The sequence below is a fragment of the Bombina bombina genome, chromosome 3 (genome assembly GCF_027579735.1).
Source record: "Bombina bombina isolate aBomBom1 chromosome 3, aBomBom1.pri, whole genome shotgun sequence".
Classification (NCBI taxonomy): Eukaryota; Metazoa; Chordata; class Amphibia; order Anura; family Bombinatoridae; genus Bombina; species Bombina bombina.
This window is the reverse complement of record NC_069501.1, coordinates 747969387-747995067: the sequence shown is the minus strand read 5'-3', so window position 1 is coordinate 747995067 and position 25681 is coordinate 747969387. Positions and strand designations below refer to the sequence as shown.

At 37.5% G+C, this 25681-nt stretch overlaps 1 protein-coding gene across 1 annotated transcript in view; it reads right to left on the bottom strand.

Moving 5' to 3' along the window:
* Positions 1-25681, bottom strand: part of CFAP47 (cilia and flagella associated protein 47) — an 801982-nt gene that overhangs the window by 92374 nt on the left and 683927 nt on the right. Inside the window, 1 exon segment of the mRNA XM_053705439.1 lies at positions 7578-7737. Coding sequence (XP_053561414.1) covers positions 7578-7737 — 160 coding nt within the window.

Sequence of the window (25681 nt, the reverse complement as noted above, 5' to 3'; positions counted from 1 at the left end):
ATGGAGTATCCCCTTCCTTAGACAAAAGTGAAATGACAATACACACAGTTTAAAAAGACAACCAAAATAGTGACCCCTCTCCCCAATTAGGACAGAAACCGCCAAAAATGGTAGTCATAGCTACCACACAATCAAATGACATGTGTTGTTAAACAAAACAATTATTGCTGAAAAATTCAAAATTGGTTCATCAAGTGATTAAGTATTATAGTGTAAAGCACTAAGTCATGTGAAACAGTAACCATAATAAAAAAGTGTAATAAAGAAGTATATTAAAGAATATATACTATATCTGGCAACTATGGAAAATAGAATTCTAAATACTATGTGTTATAAACATATACTAGCGCATATCTCATTAAAATCTGTATATGGGAACCTGCGTCATAGAAAGAAACACAAACTAGCACACAGTAACAAACTCACAGTCTCAAAGTTCTGAAGCAAAGAGAGATGCATACACAACGCAGTGCCATGGAAGATGAGGGGACAAGACATTGCTAATAAGTAATTGTGCATCTATAACTATGCATAGAAAAAAGGTTTAACTCACACACTCAGAAAGAAAATCCGCCAGGACCGGTTATGGCGAAAACCGGAAGTGGAGGGGGCGAGTAGTGACGTCATGTCACCAAGGCAACGACTAGAGCGTTGCACACTGAGGGCGCATAGTCAGACTGTGGAGCGCAGTAGCCACTATCAGGCTATAGAGCGCAGTATCCACTGCGAGTACAGAGAGAGGTGACCTAAGTATATGCAGGGAGAGTACACCTCACACCGCCAAACAGGATAAGTTTTAGTCTGTTAGGTAAAACTCAAAAGGTAACAAGATGTCCTGGGTCTCAAGCCAATAGGAAAATGTGGATCAGACACTAAGCACCCCTAACATGTGCAACACTAATTCGGAAGTTCCTAAATTTAGAGCAAGGGGAAGGTACAATCCCTCCAGCTCTAATCCTAGTATTAAAACTTAGAGCCAACAATTGGCGGATCAATTGGGCACTGCATGCTCGGCCACAAGAGCTCAATGTAGGAACAACCTTTTGCGCCTCAAGAGTAAAGCTCTTAAAGATCTAAGCAAAACTATAGATATCATTTTCCGTGAAGCTGATAAGGGGGGACCTGTTGTGCTTTTTGATTATAAGTATTACCAACATGAAGTGTTGTCTCAGCTACAGGACACTAACACCTATAGACAACTGCCAGGTGACCCCATATGGACATTCAAAATACAAGTGGATGCATCTTTGCAGAATGCTCTATCAGCAGGCCATATTGATACACAACTGATGGCATTTCTTACAGTACAGTTCCCCAGGACGTTTGTGTTCTAAACACTGCCCAAGGTGCATAAACATGCCACATGACCACCTGGGAGACCGATAGTGTCGGCTATTGGATCTCTATTACAACCCATCGCCATGTACTTAGATTCTATATTGCAACCTATTGTACGGAATATTGACACATAGGAAAATGGTTAAGGGAGAGTAACCATATTCCAAAAGTATGCATAGAAAGCACTCTGTGCCCTGACTAAAAGGTGGAATTGCACGAACGGGATAAATAAAATATAACTTTTATTAATAAATCTAAAAAAACAAAATCATTTGGTTAAGTGACATACAGGATAAAAGTTGCACCGGTAATTTTACTAGATGTGCTGAATGAATTAGATCACTCAATAATAGGATTCGCTCTATATATCTTCACAATAGTAGTGATCTAAAAAATATATTATTATTCCTGTGACTAACACAAACTGGTTAAATAGGGGGAAAAAGGTTTTCCCAATAATAATAATAATATAGTATTCGAACAAATAATTCTGCTAATGGCTCTATAATATGTTGCAATGACCTCAAAGTTCTGGTCAGAGATTTGGAATCCACAGGGTTAACTTACAAAAATATAATGTGTAGGTAGGGTGTATTGAGCTCAGGTGAAATATAAATGTTTTAATGTTATTCATACGCTGATTAAACAGATGTCAGCTTGGTCATATTATAAATCATCTTTAGTTAAAGTGTTATATGAATAGCTATAGTAACACCAATCAGATAATCACCATGATGCTATAAAACCTGATTTACAATTTATTACCACATAAAAAATCTCTTGGACTATTAATTTGTATACGTTCCCTCAAATCAATCTGAGAACCTAAAGGCTATAATATGCCCGATTGGGTAATTCAAATGAATATATTAATGTAAATAGTTGGTATGATCACCCTTTATAAGGAAGGGTTAAATATCATGGCCATGATGTGAGTATCAAACTGTAACAACTGAAAGTTACATATTAATTATGACTGGTTTGACTATAATATGCGTTCAACTATGAATGTGATGCTAGAGAATATTTAACATATTATTTTTGAGTCCCGATATTGATGTGTTAATTAAAATCAAACATTTATATCACGCAGTATAGACGTGTCTGCTATGTTCCCTTATTCAGACTGTGAGCTATAGTTAGTGAAGTGATTATGCGACCACTGTTAGACCTGACAACCTCATTTGTCAACAAATAATATAAATCAAAATGTCAGCTGTCCTTAGTCAGGAACGTCCCAGATTTTTAATTTATTAACTAAGTGGTTAGTCAATGTTCATACGAGTCAGTCTGAGAGCAGAGGGGCTAAATAAATGCCGTTATTACAGATGCGGGTAAATTAGTCTAAACACCCTTCTAGTAAAGGGTTAATTCGCCCAAACATAGGTTAATGCTGTCTTATTATAGGTGATATATTCATAATATATATATCTGACTCAGCAAAATAACCCACTAGATTCATCTGCATATAACGCCTGAGCGGCTTGGATATTAGACAGTCTGATTACACTACTACGTTATCGATAACTATAGTATCCACTGCTATGAGAGTAAAATGGATATACCAGTATTAGAATAGATATGCTCCAATTGCAGATCACATAGGTTAGCGTATTACAATCCGCTGCATCTTGATGAAACTGATGTGGCATGTATTGAGCTTGAGTCTTTATACAGACGTTTTTTATGTAATATTTCTATTAATTCTCAGTTTCAGCATTTAAGCTGCAGTCATTCATTAATACCCAACAGCATCAGCGTATAAGCTGCTATCACTCATTCATACCATGAACTGTTGCTAGATCGTGCATATATCTCAGTTATATTAAGTCTGGGGCAGCCCAGGCTGTGGGCATATTAACTATAAGTGTATAGTAGACCAGCGCATTCATTCAAATTTCAGATGGTAACAGTGTGGCGTGTTTAGGGCTTCAGCCGCTACACAGAAAGTATTATATACATTGTTGCCAATTGAGCACAGTTTAAGCAGGTTAACTCAAATCACTGTTCATTCACATAGTATCAGCGAGTCAATAGCGACCATAGAATATGGCTAATAATGGTGTGAAACCTCTAGAGGATTGCCAGACTCTGTTGCCGGCTAATAATAATAATATTTACACGCTCTTATTATTAGCCGGCAACAGAGTCTGGCAATCCTCTAGAGGTTTCACACCATTATTAGCCATATTCTATGGTCGCTATTGACTCGCTGATACTATGTGAATGAACAGTGATTTGAGTTAACCTGCTTAAACTGTGTTCAATTGGCAACAATGTATATAATACTTTCTGTGTAGCGGCTGAAGCCCTAAACACGCCACCAAGCTGACATCTGTTTAATCAGCGTATGAATAACATTAAAACATTTATATTTCACCTGAGCTCAATACACCCTACCTACACATTATATTTTTGTAAGTTAACCCTGTGGATTCCACATCTCTGACCAGAACTTTGAGGTAATTGCAACATATTATAGAGCCATTAGCAGAATTATTTGTTTGAATACTATCTTATTATTATTATTGGGAAAACCTTTTTTCCCCTATTTAACCAGTTTGTGTTAGTCACAGGAATAATAATATATTTTTTAGATCACTACTATTGTGAAGATATATAGAGCGAATCCTATTATTGAGTGATCTAATTCATTCAGCACATCTAGTAAAATCACCGGTGCAACTTTTATCCTGTATGTCACTTAACCAAACGATTTTGTTTTTTAGATTTAGTAATAAAAGTCATATTTTATTTATCCTGTTCGTGCAATTCCACCTTTTAGTCAGGGCACAGAGTGCTTTCTATGCATACTTTTGGAATATGGTTACACTCCCTTAACCATTTTCCTATGTGTCAGTATCTCAATATTTATGCATGAGCACTATTTCCTTTCCACATTGGGACCAACTATTTATTAATTCCTAATTTCATATTTACTCAACAAGTAAAAGCCTGAGTAGTGCCATTGTTCAATTAGTGTAGTATATACGGGATATGCCATTTTTCCTTTTGGACTCTATGTCTCTGATTAAGGAATTGAATAATATGAGGGAGCTTAAAGGAACAGAATACCTGGTCACATTGGATGTGGTTAGCCTTTATACGGTGATTCCACATAACCGAGGCCTGGAGACTATACGTAACTACCTATGTAGATATCCGTATGTCGGGCCTGATATGGAATGGATTCTGGAACTCCTCCATTTTTGTTTAATGATGAACTACTTTCGGTTTGAGACCCTCTTCTACCTGCAGTTATTTGGGATGGCGATGGGGTCAAATATGGCCCCATCGTATGCCAATATTTACATGGCAGAATTTGAACAATACTATACTCAGTTGTTCCAACAGCCCAGTATCTTATTTTTTCTGTCGATACATAGACAATCTATTTGGGATATAGGATGGATCGTTAACAGAGTTACAGCTATTATTCCAACAATTGAATCAGGACTTCCCTAATCTTCAATTTAAAATACACCACAGTACAGAAACTGTCGATTTCCTGGACCTGAGAATTTACAAGCAAGGTAACAGTTTATGCACAACCTTATTTCGTAAGGAAACCGACAGGAACTCTTCATTACAGGCTACTAGTTGTCATCCACCAGCCCTCAAAGGGGCACTACCCATTTCACAATTCAAGTGGGTAGTACGCAATAATAGCGATCCAGTACAGGCCAAACATCAACTGATGGAAATGAAGATGAGGTTCCTCCAACAAGGGTATCGGGAAGAGCAGATTGACAGCCATCTAAAGACATTTTGGGATGTGACACTGGAGGAGGCACTCAATACCAATGAACAACAGCATTTGGAAAGCAGAATGTCCTACCTAACCACCTATACCATGGACAAGAAGGATCTCCCAATAACTATAAGAAAAAACTGGAACATTGTAAATACAGATACTACTCTCACGTTCACAGAGATGGGTCCACCTAGAGTGAGCTATAGGAGATCTAGATCAATCAGAGACACTCTGGTGAAGGTGGATCCATTTTCATAGCAATATGTTCAGATGAAAAAGTCTTAAAATGTGAGGATACTTAGTGTTTGGTAGCTATGACTTATGATTTAGCAGACCGCAATATGCAGAATAGGATTGATAGATTTATGCTGATGATGTAAATAACGTTGACTCTGTATAGACGCTAATGGTCTCTTTTTCATGTTTATGCTGTTTTCTGTTTCATTTCAGGATATCGACTTCCGGTTGTCATGGCAACCGGCGGACCTGCGCAGTATTGCGTGCAGGATGTCTGGGGCACTTCCGTTTGCTGGCTGGTGATGGTGGCGGGTAATGTATAAATAATATTGTTTATGGTTTGTATTGTAACGATATGAGGACGGGGCTAACGACCCTGAAACGTCACTATTTGATGTATTAAATAATACCATTTTTATAAGACCCGGCGAGTGCGTTTCTTTATGCTGTTATTATATAGGACGGGGGTAACCCCAAAAACGTTAACTGTGAAATAAAGAGTTATACTTTTACAACGGTGAGTGCTTTCCTATTGTATTTACATTATCTATGCTATCTTGAAGAGCACCCCGGATGTTGGTTATTAAAGTGTGTGCTGGCTCCCCTCTGCATGTAATTTTATTTATATATATATATATATATATATATATATATATATATATATATATATATATATATATATATTTGTAGCAAGGATGTGCACTCTCACTTTTACACAACTGCCAGGGTGCTAGTAGAAATTAATATGCAGGAACAATAGACTTGCACTCACTGGACTTTTTGTATAATATTTACTTAACAAATATGACGTTTCGAGGATAATGTATCCCCTTCTTGTCTGAAGAAGGGGATACATTATCCTCGAAACGTCACATTTGTTAAGTAAATATTATACAAAAAGTCCAGTGAGTGCAAGTCTTTTCTTCCTGTATATATATATATATATATATATATATATATATATATATATATATATATATATATATATATATATATATATATATATATAAAAAAACAAAAAATAGAAGGCACTCACCGGATTTAACAAGGATTGAAAACACTTTATTCCCTTATGTGTAACATTTTGGGGAAACACCCCCGTATTCAGACAATCAAGACGGGAAGTGTTTCCCTGACACGTTACACATAAGGGAATAAAGTGTTTTCACCCCTTGTTAAATACGGTGAGTGCCTTCTATTTTTTGTTATATTTGCATATTTGTAGTGCTCCCCGGTACAATAACAGTCGTCGAGAGTGCTAGGCCATACTGGACTTGTGTATATATATATATATATATATATATATATATAAATACATAGAACATATTCTGCTATGTGCAGAACATTGGAATGTCAAATATTTACAGTAAATACACAGTATAACTCTTTATTAAATATGAATATTGCAGAAATATGCTTTTACCTTTTTTCATCTACTAAACTGCAAAGGGCAGTGCCTTTTTTCTGTAATACCTGAGACCTCATATCTTTGAGCCCTTATAACTTTTTTGTGCAATACTTTTCTTTAAAATATTTTTTATTAGATGTTGTTTTGCTATGAGTGTATCTGTACTTCGTAATGTATTTTTGATGTTTTGTGACACTTTTTTTGTTTTACAAAACTGTTAACCAGACCTCTGATGCACAATAATGCATTAACTTCAGTTGCGCTCCATTGATAGCATTTACTTTAAACTTGTAATATGATCGAAAAACCCAATGCATGCAAACGCCCAAGATAAACCTATTTTCGTTCGCACGCAACTGTTAGGGTTCTAGTCGTAAAGTGGCCCATGGTTGTTTGACTTGAAAGAATTATATGCTTTTTACAGGATCTATCGGAAAAGTAATCAGAATATGCTTTCTAAACTTTGAAAATATTTATATTATTTCCTATTCCATAGCATAGAGGTGACACTCACTCATTTGGTAATTTGCCTTTGATAGGAGTTAAAAAGTAGAAATGTAATCACAGGGTTAAATACATGTAAAATATAATTTAAAAAATAAGGAAAGAAGTGGGAGAAAGACATTTGAAAAATATTTTTTTAAAAGTAAATATGCAAAATTATTTTCAGAATAAGATTAAAAAATGATGATAAAATTCACATTGTTTAGTGTGTTTTTCCTTTGTGAGCATTAGGTATTTCCTGTTGCCACTATAATAATAGTACCCATTTTAAAATCAGCCCATCAAAACAGAAGACTGGTATAACTAGAGTCAGATATAATAATTACTTTGAGTTACCTTTTAAGATCTGACTTTGTTCTTTCACAATGGTCTTGAGCCCAGCTGTTACCGGTTGCTTTTACCATATGCACCACAACCAAGGATTCATAGAGTTTCATTGTGTCAGGAGCAAACAACACTGGAATGTCAAGTTTTTCCTTGGGAGCTAAAGGAATTCCTGTAAGAACCACAACACATTTTAGTTAAACTATTTAAAGAACAAAATATTATTGTAAAACTGAACAAAAAATATAGCAAGTTTTTTCATTTACCATAAACTAGAAAAAAATATAAAATTGATTTTATTGCTCGCATATCATTGTGTATTTGGAATATCCCACAACAAGACAGGGTTAGAACAACTGACAACAACATTTTAATGATTAGCTTTTTGTTTGCACGTTTAAGTTTTTATATACAAGACATTCATTTAAACATAAGTATGTAATAAAACATAAGTTTAATTTGGATCTGTATCTTGGTTATGTTTCATATTTATAATCTGATTTAATAGTGATTGTGGCTTGCCTTGTTCATTAATAGAGTTTTATTTATTAATGTCTGGACAGACAATGTTCCCAGCTAGTAAACCTGTTAAAGGGACAGTCAAGTCCAAAAAAAACTTTCATGTTTCAAATAGGGCATGTAATTTTAAACAACTTTCCAATTTACTTTTATCACCAATTTTGCTTTGTTCTTTTGGTATTCTTAGTTGAAAGCTAGACCTAGGAAGGCTCATATGATAATTCCTAAGCCCTTGAAGGCCGCCTCTAATCACATGCTTTTGTATTTGCTTTTCACAGCAGGGGAGAGCTAGTTCAGGTAAACCCTATAGATAACATTGTGAGCACGCCCGTGGATTGTGGCAGACACTGCACTAATTGGCTAAAATGAAAGTCAAAAGATAATAAATAAAATGTCATGTGATCAGGGGGCTGTCAGAAGATGTTTAGATACAAGTTAATCACAGAGGTAAAAAGTGTATTATTATAACTGTGTTGGTTATGCAAAACTGGGGAATGGGTAATAAAGGGATTATCTATCTTTTAAAACAACAAAAATTCTGGTGTTGACTGTCCCTTTAAGCCATGATCACGGTGAGTGGACAGCATTGCGCTGTCCATATTTATCTTTGCACCAGTATCTATTAGTGCAATGCTGCCCCTTGATCTTATACATCCAATCGCACAAAATCAGTGGTGGTCAATCACCCCAGTCAGATTAGTCCAGGATTATTTTAAATTGACAGCACAGAAGTGATGGAAGGTTAGGAAACAGCAGTCTTATGTCCCGTACGACTGATGTTTTTAAGTATTAGCTGCAGGCTCACTCATGTCAGCCTGCACTACAAGAGCTCTAAAGCTGTAGTTTGATAAATAGATCCCATAATATTAGCAGAACAATGTTAAGGTAGTTTAAATATATTTTACTTGAGTCCATTCATTTTTTATACAAAGAATATTAAGATTAAGGCTCAGTTCTCAACAACCTGCCTGCATGGGGAGAAATCATTACCTTTGTTGAGCACTATATTGTAATGTAAGTGTCTCTCCTTCCCATACAGAAAATTAGGGATCTCCCCTTAAGACAAACAGTTCTCAATGTAAAAATCGCTTTTGGAGCATTCATTGAACGACTTCATAGTATTGACAAGGTTTCTTATAAACTCTTACTGGACCAAAGAGATTTTGAGAATTAGGCCCTCTGGGATTTCATGTAACTTTTAATGCCCAGTTAAGTTTTTGACATTTTTTTCAGATATTATAATGTGGAGCATTAAAAATATTTTTCTTAAAATATAATCGTGTGATTTACTTTTTTATAAAAATCACCCTTATTTCAGTATATTTATTTTGCATGAACCTAGAAACTCCATAATTACACCATACAAATAGGTTTTTAAATGATATTTATAAACATGATTTAGACCAATGTAATTTTCATTTATACCCTATCTGAACACAGATTTAATCATTGTAATTGTAAAGAAATGAAATTTTAAGTTACATAAAGGTGTGAATAATGATGATAACAAATCTTATTTTTAAGAAACATTACATGGTGCAACATGGACAAACGCACCTTCGTTTTCAGTTTAATCAGAGATAACTGAATGTGCCATGCTTTCTCTACAGTAATTTTATTCACATTACTATTTCTGTGTACGTACACATTAGAATAATTGCTATGTACTTCAAAGTAGAATTACACATTTTATTATAAAAGGTGTGTATTTAATGTTTTAATAATTACATTTTAGTGAAATGAGCATCAATCAACTGGAAATAACACAATTATAATGTTCAGTAATATTTACTAAAGGTTAGTGAATTAAGAAAGGTTACTGTTCAAAATCACAACACAGCTGGGTAACACATTTAAAAAAGACTTTAGAAAAGGAAGTCATATGATTCGTTCTGATATCAGACTGATAGACAGAACAATATTTTATAATTTATCATATATCAACAGAAAATAATAGAATGGATAAAGGACAAAAGTAAATATATACATATATATAAAATTAACTTATTTTCCAGTAATACTGTACATAGTTGTTTTATTACTATTATTATTTTACTATTTATTTATAAGGTATTACGTAGCAGTATGACATTTGGTATAAAACTGCAGAACACAGTAATCTAAAGAGCTTTATATGAATCATAAAGAGTAGAGGGTCCTGTTCATTAGTCACTGTTAGCTGTAAACCACCTCCCTTTAAGTGATGGTAAACTTAAAAAAAGAAAAAAAAATCATAATATAAAATAAAATCATTAATCTAGCTGAGCCATTAGAAGGTCACCTTTAAAAATGCAATATTTTGTATAAAGTTCCCTGTTTAATCATCCTCTCACCCCCACCAGATTCCCATTAGTGGCTAGTAATTCAAGAGAGCTGTGCTATAGAAATATATAGGACATGTGGTGCTCTTCCTATTGGCTCTACCACCCACCTGTCAATTAAGAAACAAGGGGATTAAAAGGTATGTTTTCTTTAAGCACAATACTGTGTCTTGAAAGGTGACCTTCTAATTAATCATCTAAATTAATACATTTATTTCATATTATGAAAGGGTTTTTATTTAAAGTTTACTGTCACTTTAAACTTAATCCACAAATGAATTGTATTTTTTTTTCTATATGAACACATTCTTATTCACTGGTGACGATGGAGTAAATAAATAATATCTAGTTTTTAGGAGGAAAAAATAGGCTATTTGTAAAGCCCCAACAGAAAATAATTATTTTTAAAACATTAGCACACACTGACTTAAAGGGACACTAAACCCAAAAAATTTCTTTCATGATTCAGATAGAGAATACAATTTTAAACAACATTCCAATTTACTTCTATTATCTAATTATCTTAATTCTTTAGATATCCTTTGTTGAAGAAATAGCATTGCACATGGGTGAGCCAATCAGACGAGGCATCTATGTGCAGCAACCAATCAGTAGCTACTGAGCCTATCTAGATATGCTTTTCAGCAAAGTATAGCAAGAGAATGAAGCAAATTAGACAATAGAAGTAAATTAGATAGCTGTTTAAAATGGCATGTTATTTCTAAATCATGAAAGAAAAAATTTGGGTTTAATGTCCCTTTAAAGAGACAGTCTAGTTAAAAATCAACTTTCATGATTCAGATAAGGCATGTTTTTAAACAACTTTCCAATTTACTTTTATCATTAATTTGGCTTTGTTCTCTTGGTATTATAGGTTGAAAGCTAAACCTAGGTGGGCTCATATGCTAATGTTTTAGCCCTCGGAAGCCGCCTCTTATCTGAATGCATTTTGACATTTTTTTCACAACTGGAGGGCATTAGTTTATGTGTGAAATATAGATAACAGTGTGCTCACGTCCATGAAGTTGCCTAGGAGTCCGCACTAATTGGCTAAAATGGAAGTCTGTCAAAAGAACTGAGATAAGGCAGTCTGCAGAGGTTTTAGATACAAGGTAATCACAGAAGTAAAAAGTGTATTAATATAACAGTGTTGGTTATGCAAAACTAGGGAATGTGTAACAAAAGGATTAACTATCTTCTTAACCAATAAAAATTTTGGTGTGGACAGTTTCTTTAAAGGGAATACACATGCAATAAAATGAGCTTTTCTGGTTCTTGTCATTTCGTTTTACATATTTTCGCATAAATTTGTATCATTACTCACATGACTGTGCACAGCATTCAGGGCTGTTTATTGGATTTTCTTCATGTCATGGTGAGGAATGCATGTGAAATGTTATAAATTGAATTCTCTAATACTAAAATAAGCATTACATTCATATGTCAAATTATTGTCCGGATATACAAAAGAGACAACATTAAGGCTGTTTGAAAGATTATTACTCTTTTGCCATAATTTATACTATTTACATTTATTGAGAAAGTTAATATACATATTGCATGCCTTGAGTGTTGCAATCCTTCACACTATATAAACTGAGATTGATTCATTTCTTTATAGTTTATATAAAGCAACAGTACAAATGTTTAAAGCAAAAGAAACAGATCTAAATAATCTCTTTTGTGTTTATCATAGTAATCTTTAGAAAAACACTTTGAAAGACTGAGGCCAAATTATCAAGCTCCAAATGGAGCTTGATGCCCTTGTTTCTGCGCGCGCCTTCCGGAATTAGTAGTTATGAAGCAGCGATCTAAAGACCACTACTCCATAAGTTGTCCGCTGCCTCTGAGGCTGTGGTCTTCAATCCACCCAATCCTATACGATCAGGCTGATTGACACCCCCTGCTAGCGGTCGATTGGCCACAAATCTGCAGGGGGCGGCATTGCACAAGCAGTTCACAAGAACTGCTTGTGCAATGTTAAATCGTTGTTAGCATTTATCGATGTGCGGCAAACATGATACGCTACATCGTATCATGTCTGCTCGCACTTTGATAAATTGACCCCTAACAGTATAACAACATTATGAAAGTAGTATGAAGTAAAGTTTAGACTGTTGAGGAACAAAAGGAAGGGAATGAAATGTATGTGAGATTGTATGGAGGAAGTCAATATAATGACTTGTGCATCAAAAAATCTGTAAGAACATGTGGAGTGGCTCAAGCAATCATCAAATATAGTACAATACAATATTTAAAGCAATTGGGAAGTTTAGGACTAAATATGACTTTTAAATAAAAGAAGCAAAAGAGGTCATAATGAAGTGCATGAAAATACCAAATATAAATTAACAAGTATAAGAAATAAGTTATTGTTTTTTTTTTTTTTTTTTTTTTTGCTATATAAGGGAAAACATTAACATTTAAAGAACTGGAGACTTACATATTTTTCTCACTGAAATGTATTATAATGTTGATGCAAAGGCAGTAGGTGAGAGAAAGAAGCCTGCCATTAAAAAACAAATAGACCAAAAAAAGGGGCTCAGCTTATAAAAGGGACATTAAACATTAAATAAATGCTAGATAGAAGGATGCAGTCAAAGTAAATATTAGTCAGAGAATAACACGTAGATGCATTTTTTAAAGTTTGATTAGTTGTTTATATATTGACATATTGAGGGCTATTTATAAAATGTCTGTAAGACCTGATCCGACAGTGCGGATCAGCTCCGACAGACATCGCTGAATGCGGAGAGTAATACGCTCTCCATATTCAGCATTGCACCAGCAGCTCTTGTGAGCTGCTGGTGCAACGCCGCCCCCTGCAGAATCGCCAGCAGCGGGATGTCAATCAATGCAATCGTACTCGATCGGGTTGAATTCCGGCGATTCCTGTCTGCTTCATCAGAGCATGCGGACAGGGTTATGGAGCAGCGGTCTTTAGATTCCATTCGGAGCTTGATAAATGGGCCTCACTGTCTATTAAACATGTCATGTTGTAAATTAGGTTAGTTTCTCTACTGTGGCCAATTAGGGACAGTTATAAATAGTTCACTAGAGTGTGCAGTCAATAGCTGTGTGGCATATAACAATGTCCTGCACTTTCATTTCTAACAGGAACTAAAAAGCTCACAATTTCAGAATGGAATAACAGGAAAAGGGGACAAAATAAATAATAAAAGTACATTGCAGAATTGTTGTTTTAATACTGTATATATATATATATATATATATATATATATATATATATATATATATATATATATATATATATATATATATATATATGATTTATCATTTTATATTGCCATCTTAAAGTGTTTAATATCCCTTTAAGTAACAGGTGGATTTGGTTTCCAGTATTCATGGTAAGCAAGCAGAACTATTGTTTGAAGACTTGTTTTGAAATCATGCATAAATTGTCAAATTATTTTACAAAATGTGTGAGAAACACTTGGAGCTGAGCATCAAATTGACACATATAATGTTTGTGTGCCACTCTTGACATACAAATTAAAGTTTTCAATGTGAATTAATTTTTCTTATGTATGAGAGCATACTAAGACTGGTGCGGACAAGGTTACCAACCTGTCCGTCCAGCTTTGCATCAAGCAGGCTTTGCATCAAATTTGAGTGTGTAATGCCTTCCTCATCTCTTGCGTGACCAATCATGTAAAAGAAGGGCCTGTTAATCACCCCAAACTAATGTCTTCGGGTTGATTTATATACGCCACTTCAGAGGTGGTGGAGAGTGTAAGAAGTAACAGTCTGGTGATGGCTGCTTCTTACATTGTGGAATCCAGGCTGCCCCGCAAGTGCTCAAATGCAGCTTACACTGCTCAGTACATTGAACCCTTTGTCTCCTTTGTTTTATTGGGCCTTAGTAAGAAAGATTTGGAAAGAGGTGTCACGCTGCTACATGTGCCGCTCTGGCTGTTGTCAGGGACGCGGCGGTTGCTGTGAGCGTGCAGCGATCACTGCCCAAGTATAGGTGTTACTGTGTGTGCTCCTAGGTGCTTTATTTCTTGAATTGCTGGATTGCCTTATTATTGCTGAACTCTGCCTGTCTGACTATTCTGCCTGTTTGACCCTTGAATTGCTGGATTGCTTTATTATTGCTGAACTCAGCCTGTCTGACTACTCTGCCTGTTTAACCCATGAATTGCTGGATTACCTTATTATTGCTTAACTCTGCCTGTCTCACTACTCTGCCTGTTTAACCCTTGAATTGCCGGATTGCCTTATCATTGCTGAACTCTGCCTATCTGACTACTCTGCATGGTTTACCCCTGAACTGCTAAACTGCTGGATTATCTTTTGTTGCTGACCTCTGTCTGTTCCTGACCATTCTATTGGTTTACCCCCGAACTGCTATTCTGCTGGATTGCCTTTCTGCTGTTGAACTCTGCCTGTCCCTGACCATTCTTTGCCTTCATCTTATTGCTGTGAAGAACTACCCTGTCTATCGTGAGTACTGCTTACCTCACTTCTTACACTCACTTTGTTCTGGGATATTTCCTTATCCTTCCACTTGACACCGGGATAAGAAGACTACTTGTCAAGTTTGGTCTGATAGGGAAATATCCCATGAGCATTACATTATACTTGGGCCATGGACCCAAATGAGGTAGTAAGAGCAGTCTCTCTTCAGGGACAGACCCTGGGAACCCACGCCATACATTTGCAGAATGTGGATTCTAAACTTGAGGCTATATCAGCTATGATCTCTTCACTGGTTGCAGAAAAGAACGCTGTTCTTGTTGTTACACAGCCAGCCACTGCTGCTAGTGCTGCAATTCCCCCCACCCCTGTAATTGGAACTATACCCCGGATACCGTTGCCTGACAAGTACGATGGTACTACCGACTGTAAGGGTTTATCAACTAGTGCAGAGTACACTTCCACAAGGATCCTTACACCTTCCAGTCTCATCAGTCAAAGGTCACTTTTATCATTTCTTTATTGAAAGACAAGGCCCTAGCCTGGGTCTCTCCCCTTTTGAAACAGAGTGCTCAACTCCTGAATGATGCTGATGCCTTCATTTCTGCATTATCTTCCATATTTGGCACCTCCAGCCGCACTTCTGCTGCAGAGTACTCTCTCTTGGATCGCCACCAGAGCAATAGATCTGTGGCACAATACACCATCAAGTTTTGCACCTTGGCATATGAGACCAGTTGGGATGGCAGTGCTCTCAAAGCAGCCTTCAGGAGAGGCCTGCATGAGCGTATCAAGGACGAGCTCACTTATTGTGATGTTCCATCTTCCTTGGATGACTTCATAACACTTTGTATCAGTCTGCATTCTCGCTTTCAAGAGAGACAAGCTGAGAGAGAGAGAACACACAGAATCCTTCCCTCTCGTCCTCCTACTCGTCCTGTCTCTTGACTATCCTCTACCCCTTCAGCACCTCTAGATACCTCTGAAGAGGAACCCATGAATCTCTCTTACCTCAAGCCCTCTGAATCTGAAAGACAGAGAAGAAGGAGATTTACACTGTGTTTCTATCTTGGTTCTAATTCACGCCAACTCAAGAATTGTGATACACTGCTGGGAAAAGCCAATGCTTAGAGGATAATAGTGGGGTACGTCTAAGTGTGGCCACTACTAAATCCCCTTACTCTTCTTGGATTCTGGTACCTTTTACCCTTACCTTTCTTCACAATTCTGTCCATGCTCAAGCTTTTATTGATTCAGGGGCAGCTGGAAAATTTCTTTATCACCATTTCATGATTAATGCAGGGTTGCCTCTTCTTCAGAAAAAACAATGTCTTAAAATTACTGCCCTGGGTGGCACTCCCCTTGGATCAAGTTTAATCCATTTCAAATCAGCACCCCTAACCATGACTGTGGGAGTCCTACATACCGAACAATTGCAGTTCGATGTAATTTATTCTCCTGCACAACCAGTTATCCTTGGTCTTCCTTGGCTTCGTAGTCAAAATTCTCAGTTCGACTGGACTGAGGGACAGTTGGCCTCCTGGGTAAATCCTGTTTTCACTCCTGCCTGGCTAAGGTTACTCCGCTGCATCATGTCCCTATAGCCAGCCTTCAGACCCCTTCTAGTCTTCCCTCAGAATATGCAGAATTTACAGATGTTTTTGAAAAGAAAGCAGCTGATGTGTTGCCACCTCACCGTCCTTACAACTGCAAAATTGACCTGTTTACTGAAGCCCCACTTCCTAAAGGGAGGGCTTATCCACTCTCCAAAGCTGAAACCAAGGCCATGGATGAATACATCCTAGAAAACCTAGCTAAAGGCTTTATTCGCCCTTCCTCCTCTCCTGCCAGGGCTGGTTTCTTTTTTTGTCAGCAAAAAGGATGGTGGTCTCAGACCCTGTATCGATTACAGAGCCCTAAACAACATTACTATCAAGAATCATTATCCTATTCCTTTGATCATACTATATGATTCGCTCCAAAATGCTCACTACTTTACAAAGTTGGACCTACGTGGGGCATACAATCTCATTCGTATCTTCCCGGGACATGAATGGAAGACTGCCTACAACACAAGATCAGGGCATTACCAATACCTCATAATGCCTTTTAGGCTGTGTAATGCACCTGCTGTCTTCCAAGCATTTGTCAATGATGACCTTAATAGCACTGTCATCATCTATTTGGATGACATTCTCATATTCTCCTCCACCCTTGAGGAGCTTCACAAACATGTAAAACAGGACATCTTCACCTCAGAAATAATTCTCTGGTAGCCAAACTGGAGAAATGTGAGTTTGATCAAGTTCAGATCCAGTTCCTTGGTTATGTCACCTCGAAGGAGGGTTTTGCCATGGATCCTACAAAGCTAACCGCAGCTCTAAAATGGCCTCAACCCACCTCATTATAGGGACTGCAGAAATTCTTGGGGTTCTCCAACTATTATCGCAAGTTCATAAAGAACTTCTCCAAAATCGTTGCTCCACTCACTGAGCTGACTAAACGGAACAGAGACTACAAGAATTGGCCTCCTGTAGCTGTGGATGCTTTCTCTCATCTGAAAAAAAGTATTTTGTTCTGATCCTGTGCTCCGCCATCCTGACCCTAACCTAGAATTCACTTTAGAGGTTGATGCTTCTGAGATAGGAGCTGGTGCAGTCTTAACCCAAAGGGACCCTTTAACCTCCAAGTTGCACCCAGTAGCCTTTTTCTCCAAATGCTTCACTCCTGCAGAAAGGAATTATGATGTGGGCAATCATGAACTCTTAGCCATTAAGATGGCCCTGACTGAATGGCGTCATTGGCTAGAGGGTACCTCCAACCCCATTCAGATTCTCACTAACCAAAAGAATCTGACATACCTGGAGACAGCTCATTGACTCAATCCTCGACAGGCCAGGTGGGCCCTATTCTTTTTTCATTTTAATTTTATAGTCTCTTACCTTCCTGGGACCAAGAATAAAAAGGCTGATGCCATTTCCCATCATTTTCCGCAGTCTAGTTACTCTTCTGAAACTCCTATTGAACACCCCCCCTCCTGTGCGGTTGCCCAGCTTGACATATCTCTTCTTCAAAGACTGTAATGAGCCAAGTCAAGAAAACCTTCTGAAGCCCCTGTGGCTCCTGAGATCCTTTATGTTCCTCCAAACCTTTGCTCTCCTGTATTATCCAGGGTTTATGACAGCAAGCTGTCAGGTCATCCTGGTTCAACAAGAACCTTTTAACTCCTTTCCCAAAATGTGTGGTGGCCTACCATGAAGTCGGACTCTCAGGATTATGTCAAAGCTTGTCAGACTTGTGCTGTTAATAAGACTACCCGTTCCCTACCACATGGCCTTCTTCAACCATTGTCCATACCTAAACAACCATGAACACACATAGCTATGGATTTTGTTGTAGACCTTCCTCCTTCTAACCATCATGCAATCATATGGGTGGTGGTTGATCGGTTCTCCAAACTTGCTCATTTTGTACCTTTAACCAAGTTACCTACAGCCCAAGAATTGTCCACTCTTTTTCTGTTACACGTGGTACGACTACATGGTATACTAATAAATATCGTCTCTGACAGAGGACCTCAATTTATTGCTACCTTTTGGAGAAGATTTTGCAAATTGCTTGGAACCACTGTTTATTTATCCTCAAGTTATCACCCCCAGACTAACGGGAAGACGGAGAGAACCAATCAGGATCTGGAAGCTTATCTTAGAGCATATGTCCATTCACAGCATACTAATTGGTCTGGGTTGTTACCCCTAGTTGAACTTGCAAAGAACACTCATTAGCATTCTTCTCTACGATGCTCTCCTTTCCAGTCCGTAGCTGGTTATCAACCTTGTGTTTTTCCTCTTTCTGCTCAATCCACAGGAGTTCCTGCTACAGAATGTAGCGTCACTGACCTCACTACTTATTGGCAATGAATACGCTCTCAGTTACACTCAACTACCTCTATATATAAGAGGTTTGCCGATCATCATAGTCAATATTCGTGCCTTTGTTGCAGGTGATTGTGTCTGGGTCTCTACGCGACACATCCGCTTACGTCAACCTTGTCACAAATTGGGACCTCGATATATTGGTCCTTATAAAGTCCTCAAAAGATTTTCTCCTGTTGCTTACAGAGGGGCCTTGCCTAAGACCTTGCATATTCACCCAGTCTTTCACATCTCCTTGCTCAAACCCTACACAAATAGGTATACTCGACTCAGAGGTCCTCCTCCTCCAATCCTGATTCATGGCAAACCAGAGTATGAGGTTGCCAAAATCCTGGATTCCAGAATCAGGCACAGGCAGCTCCAATACCTCATACACTGGAATGGATATTCTGTGGTGGAGCGTTCCTGGGTTCCTGCCTGTAACTTTGGTCTCCAAGTTCCATGCTGCTCACCCTTTGAAGCCGACTCTGGTTCCTGGAGAGAACCCTTGAGTGGGGGGCTATGTCACTCCGCTCCTTGTGCAGCTCTGGGTGCTGCCAGGGACGCAGCGGCGATGACGTCATCACCGCACATCTATTCAAGACAGATCCTTTTAACTCCTCCTTGGTGTGAATCAGCGCCTATGTAAGTACCTGCATAACTTATATTTACTGCCCAAGTATAGGTGTTACTGTGTGTGCTCCTATGTGCTTTATTTCTTGAATTGTTGGATTGCCTTATTATTGCTGAACTCTGCCTGGCTGACTACTCTGCCTGTTTAACCCATGAATTGCTGGATTGCCTTATTATTGCTGAACTCTGCCTGTCTGACTACGCTGCCTGTTTAACCCTTGAATTGCCAAATTGCCTTATCATTGTTGAACTCTGTCTGTCTGACTACTCTGTCTGGTTTACCCCTGAACTGCTAAACTGCTAGATTACCTTTTGTTGCTGACCTCTGTCTGTTCCTGACCATTCTATTGGTTTACCCCTGAACTGTTATTCTGCTGGATTGCCATTCTGTTGCCGAACTCTGCCTGTCTCTGATCATTCTCTGCCTTCATCTCATTCCCGTGAAGGACTACCCTGTCTACCGTGAGTACTGCTTACCTCACTTCTTACACTCACTTTGTTCTGTGATTTTTCCTTATCCTTCCACTTGACGCCGGGATAAGAAGAATACTGGCCAGGTTTGGTCTGATAGGGACATATCCCATGAGTATTAAAAGAGGTGAAGCTTGAAAATAAAGGCTATATGGATGATATACATAATACATAAACTTTGGGGAGAATTAATGTGGAGTTTCTATGCTACTATATGGCCCATGATTTTAAAATTAATAGATAGATCTGTGCAAGTCTTTGATGAAATTAAAAGAGTATGAATGTGGTTTAGATGCTGTGGTGCTTTATTGTCTGTAGTATTTAAATATTTGTTTCTTATTCTCAATAGGTCTAATTTTTTAGGTTTATCAGGATGGGATCAGGACTGAGGCAAGAGTTTGTAGAAACTGAGGATGGATAATACTGTGAGACTAAAAGAGAAACGAAGAACATTTTCATTATAGAGATATATTTTATTTATCAAATATGAATATGTAAGATTGAGTAGAAAAACAACATGGCTGATAGATAATAGACAGACAGATAGATAGATAGATAGATAGATAGATAATTAAAATGTGTTTTGTAACCCTGTAACAACTGAGGAATGTATGACAAAGTATACACTGAAAAGAATGGTGAACGGGGTGTAAAAAGGTTATGGTATATTACGAAAAAATGAAATGGCACATGATTAGTGATTAGTTGACAATAAATGTGTGAAATGCAAATTAAAATGATTTAGTAAATAGACAAAGGAATGTTGAATACTGAGGTATCTGGAAAGCTATGGAAAAAAACTGATATAGTGCATAAATGATTTTGTTTCTCTAAGTAGATAGATGTACCCTAAGACAATTGGCCAATTAACTTTTTTTTGTTGTTTCATTTTGTTTGTAGGGGATTTTTTTGTAAGGAAATAATTGGTAGCAAGAACAGAATTGATAACAAGGAGGGACATTCTCATTAAGGTTAGTTGTAGGTAATATGTAAGGAGCAATATTTTGTATTTAGGCTAGGTTAATGGATTTTGTTACAAGAAATAAAAAACTAAAAGTATTAATAAAAAAGCTTTTTTAAAATATTCAACCAAATAGTTTTAGTTTTTATTGTATAAAAATCTAAAATGATATCATGTTCCCATAACACCTTAGCAATAGTGAGCTCAAATTAAAATCAAACACCCAACTCCATCACTAATATAAACCATAAACTAAATGTACTGCTATTAACCTCAAATGTGACCCAATCCCACAGCTTCTATTCCTAACCATATCTTTGAGTTGCAGAAAGATTTTACGGCCTTATTTTAGACATGCAAACATATGTATACGTATGCATATATTTAAGCCTAATAATAATAATTAATGGTGTAGCATATTCACATATGTAAGTAAGACTTGCTTTGCTGACTCCATAAGGTTAGATGAAGAGAACCCAATAAACACTAGAACTTGGATGAATAACGTGCACACATTTGTTGGAATTTCCATAATACTCAAATGTTGAAACACTTGAAAGTGATGCCGCATAGCTGTAAAAAGCTGACTAGAAAATATCACCTGAACCACTCAATTACAATTAACATCTGTCTTTAGGAATTCTGATCTGGTTTAAACAACAGATACATACCATACAGGAACATCCCCAAAGACATGGTTATCAGAACATAGTAGGTAGTGAGGGGGTGGAACATCCCTTGCCTGTCTTTCCCTTCCTTTCCCCCCCCCCCCCCACTTTGCTTCCCCCCCCCCTTCCCTTTGTTTTTTTTTTTCTCTCTTTGCTCTCCCCTCCCAGGGAAGGGGGGTCACAGTTGGTACCTAGTGATACTGCACTCAGCTTGACCAACAGGTGGAATACCGAATATTAGGGATTAAGGGATTGATAGGTATTTTGAGTTTTTTCATGTCAATTTATTACTAGAGGAAAATCCTGATTTGTGTGACGTGTTATTCAAACATAAAACTGATTTAGGATTAGTCCTTAGTTTAATAGAGGATCTTAATATTTAAGTTATGTCAATGTGACTAGTGCTGTTTTCAATTATTTTGCTTGTCTTTTTTTTTTTTTTTTTTTGAATTATGTATGAATTTATAATTTATTTGTGGAAAATAAAAAAAAAATAAAAAAAAAAAAAAAAAAAAATATCACCTCAACATCTCTATGTAAAAAAGAAAGATATTTTACCTCAAAATATCCAAAGTATTCAAACCCCATTGTATAGGACTTTAAGCAGCAAATCAGTATGTCTGTCCCGGGACAGGCAAGGGAGTGAGCTTCATGCACACTCATGTTATTTCCCTATTCAGTTTAAGGAAATTTACTATGAAATCTTATGAGAGTTAAGTAAAATCTCATGAGATCACAGTAAAGAGTTCATGACCTCAGTACTGCTGATTGGCTGCAGCTCATTTCTTCATTTTTTTTTTTTTTTTTTTCCTGAAGCTGGACAGCAGCTGAGTATAACTTTTTACACAGAACTTACTCTGCTGAGCTGAGGAAATTGTGAGGTAAAATATCTTCCTTTTTACATAGAGATGCTAAGGTGATATTTTCCTGTCAGCTTTTTACAGTTATACTGCATCAGTTTCAAGTGATTTAGCAAAAGATTATTGTCCCTTTAAGCTTTCCTTTTATGAGGAAGGGTAATAAACTGCCTTAGTTTCAGATGTAATTGAGATTTTGAGATGAATATGACATGCGTGTGATTTTGATTTGTGTATAATACTTTAGTTAATTATTAATTTAGAGAAAAGATGCATTTGTATGTCTGTCAATTTACCCCAAACTTAATAATGTTTTTCCTGCTGTACATAGTTTTAATTTTGTTTCCAGGGAAAACTTTTTATGACCAAATAAACATTATAATTTTGCTTTATTCAGTTGCAGCAACTGAGCAGCAAAATATTTATATCCAGCCATTCTATCAATCTCAGACAGGGATGCTTCATAACTGGTGTTTCTGGCGAGCCTGCAGGCTCACCAGAAACACGGGGCCTCAAGCTCTATGAGGAGCTTGATAGATACAGTGGGGCAAAAAAGTATTTAGTCAGCCACCAATTGTGCAAGTTCCCCCACTTGAGAGAGGCCTGTAATTTTCATCATAGGTATACCTCAACTATGAGAGACAAAATGTGGAAACAAATCCAGACAATCACATTGTCTGATTTGGAAAGAATTTATTTGCATATTATGGTGGAAAATAAGTATTTGGTCACCTACAAACAAGCAAGATTTCTGGCTCTCACAGACCTGTATCTTCTTCTTTAAGAGGCTCCTCTGTCCTCCACTCATTACCTGTATTAATGGCACCTGTTTAAACTTGTTATCAGTATAAAAGACACCTGCCCACAACCTCAAACAGTCAGACTCCAAACTCCACTATGGTGAAGACCAAAGAGCTGTCAAAGGACACCAGAAACAAAATTGTAGACCTGCACCAGGCTGGGAAGACTGAATCTGCAATAGGCAAGCAGCTTGGTGTGAAGAAATCAACTGTGGGAGCAATAATTAGAAAATGGAAGACATACAAGACCACTGATAATCTCCCTCGATCTGGAGCTCCATGCAAGATCTCACCCTGTGGGGTCAAAATGATCAGAAGAACGGTGAGCAAACATCCCAGAACCACACGGGGGGACCTAGTGAATGACCTGCAGAGAGCTGGGACCAACGTAACAAAGGCTACCATCAGTAACACACTACGCCACCAGGGACTCAGATCCTGCAGTGCCAGACGTGTCTCCCTGCTTAAGCCAGTACAAGTCTGGGCCCATCTGAAGTATGCTAGAGAGCATTTGGATGATCCAGAAGCGGATTGGGAGAATGTCATATGGTCAGATGAAACCAAAGTAAAACTGTTTGGTAGAAACACAACTCATCGTGTTTGGAGGAGAGAGAATGCTGAGTTGCAACCAAAGAACACCATAGCTACTGTGAAGCATGGGGATGGCAACATCATGCTTTGGGGCTGTTTCTCTGCAAAGGGAACAGGATGACTGATCCATGTACATGAAAGAATGAATGGGGCCATGTATCGTTAGATTTTGAGTGCAAACCTCCTTCCATCAGCAAGGGCATTGAAGATGAAACGTGGCTGGGTCTTTCAGCATAACAATGATCCCAAACACACCACCCGGGCAACGAAGGAGTGGCTTCGTAAGAAGCATTTCAAGGTCCTGGAGTGGCCTAGCCAGTCTCCTGATCTCAACCCCATAGAAAACCTTTGGAGGGAGTTGAAAGTCTGTGTTGCCCAGCGACAGCCCCAAAACATCACTGCTCTAGAGGAGATCTGCATGCAGGAATGGGCCAACATACCAGCAACAGTGTGTGACAATCTTGTGAAGACTTACAGAAAATGTTTGACCTCTGTCATTGCCAACAAAGGATATATAACAAAGTATTAAGATGAACTTTTGATATTGACCAAATACTTATTTTCCACCATAATTTGCAAATAAATTCTTTCCAAATCAGACAATGTGATTGTCTGCATTTGTTTCCACATTTTGTCTCTCATAGTTGAGGTATACCTATGATGAAAATTACAGGCCTCTCTCACCTTCTTAAGTGGGAGAACTTGCACAATTGGTGGCTGACTAAATACTTTTTTGCCCCACTGTATGCCCCTATATATATATATTTAATAAACAACCCAAAGTATTCATCTAGGCCCATTTTGGTATATTTCATGCCACCATTTCCCCGCCTAATGCGATCAAATAAAAAAAAAATGTTACCTTTTTCACAATTTTAGGTTTCTCATTGAAATTATTTACAAACTGCTTGTGCAATCATGGCACAAATGGTTGTACATTTTTTTCTCGGGTCCTCTTTGTTCAGAAATAGCAGACATCTATGGCTTAAGCATTGCTTTTTGGGAATTAGAAGGCTGCTAAATGCATCACACTTGTATTATGCCCAGCAGTGAAGGGGTTAATTAGGTAAGTTGTAGGGTTAATTTTAGCTTTAGTGTAGAGATCAGCCTGCCACCTGACACATCCCACGCCCTGATCCCTCCCTGACCCCTCTCAAACAGTGCTCTTCCCTTTTACCCCCCAACCTCCCTGATCCCCCAAACAGTTCTCTAACTCTCCCCCTCTACCTATTTGTACAGGGTATGACGTTGGTCATTAAGGGGTTAATGTGCAAGTAATGTACCTTCTTAATGGCTAAAACTAAACAGGTCCACTCTAAATGTAAAATATAATGTCTCACAGTGTCACATGTGCTGGATAGTTTCTGTCTTCACTTAAACATAGCAGACTGAAGCAAGACAACAGAATCACTTGCTAAATGGGTTTAAAGCAAAGAGTTAGATAGCTAGAACAAATGCATGCTGTACAAGATCTTGCACTCAATGTGAAGTGATTGTAAAAAAAAGAGATATAGCAATGTTTTCTATCACACTGTATTCTGTCAGGGTAAAAGGGATCATGGTAGACATATCCACATCTTATTATGGAACTTGCAAAGGCAAATTATGATTTGTGAAAAATTGCTAAAGACATCAGCTGATTTAAATCACACAGTCTTTGGCCCCCATTTACTAAGCAGTGAACTTGCTGTTTGTGACTAATCTTGCATCAAAATACGCAGGCAGATATGTACAAACCAGTGAACTGATCAAAAGTAATGTCAAATCTGCATTTTTAAATATGTGAACATACATCTCCACTACTATTTAAACCTACCCTTTTGTCTGGATAATATGTCATCATTTGCCAGTAAATTTTCTATAAACAAAAGTTACAGAAATATCAACATATCCGTGCATTATAATTTCTGCATAAACTTTGTGGATTTTCACTCGCCACCA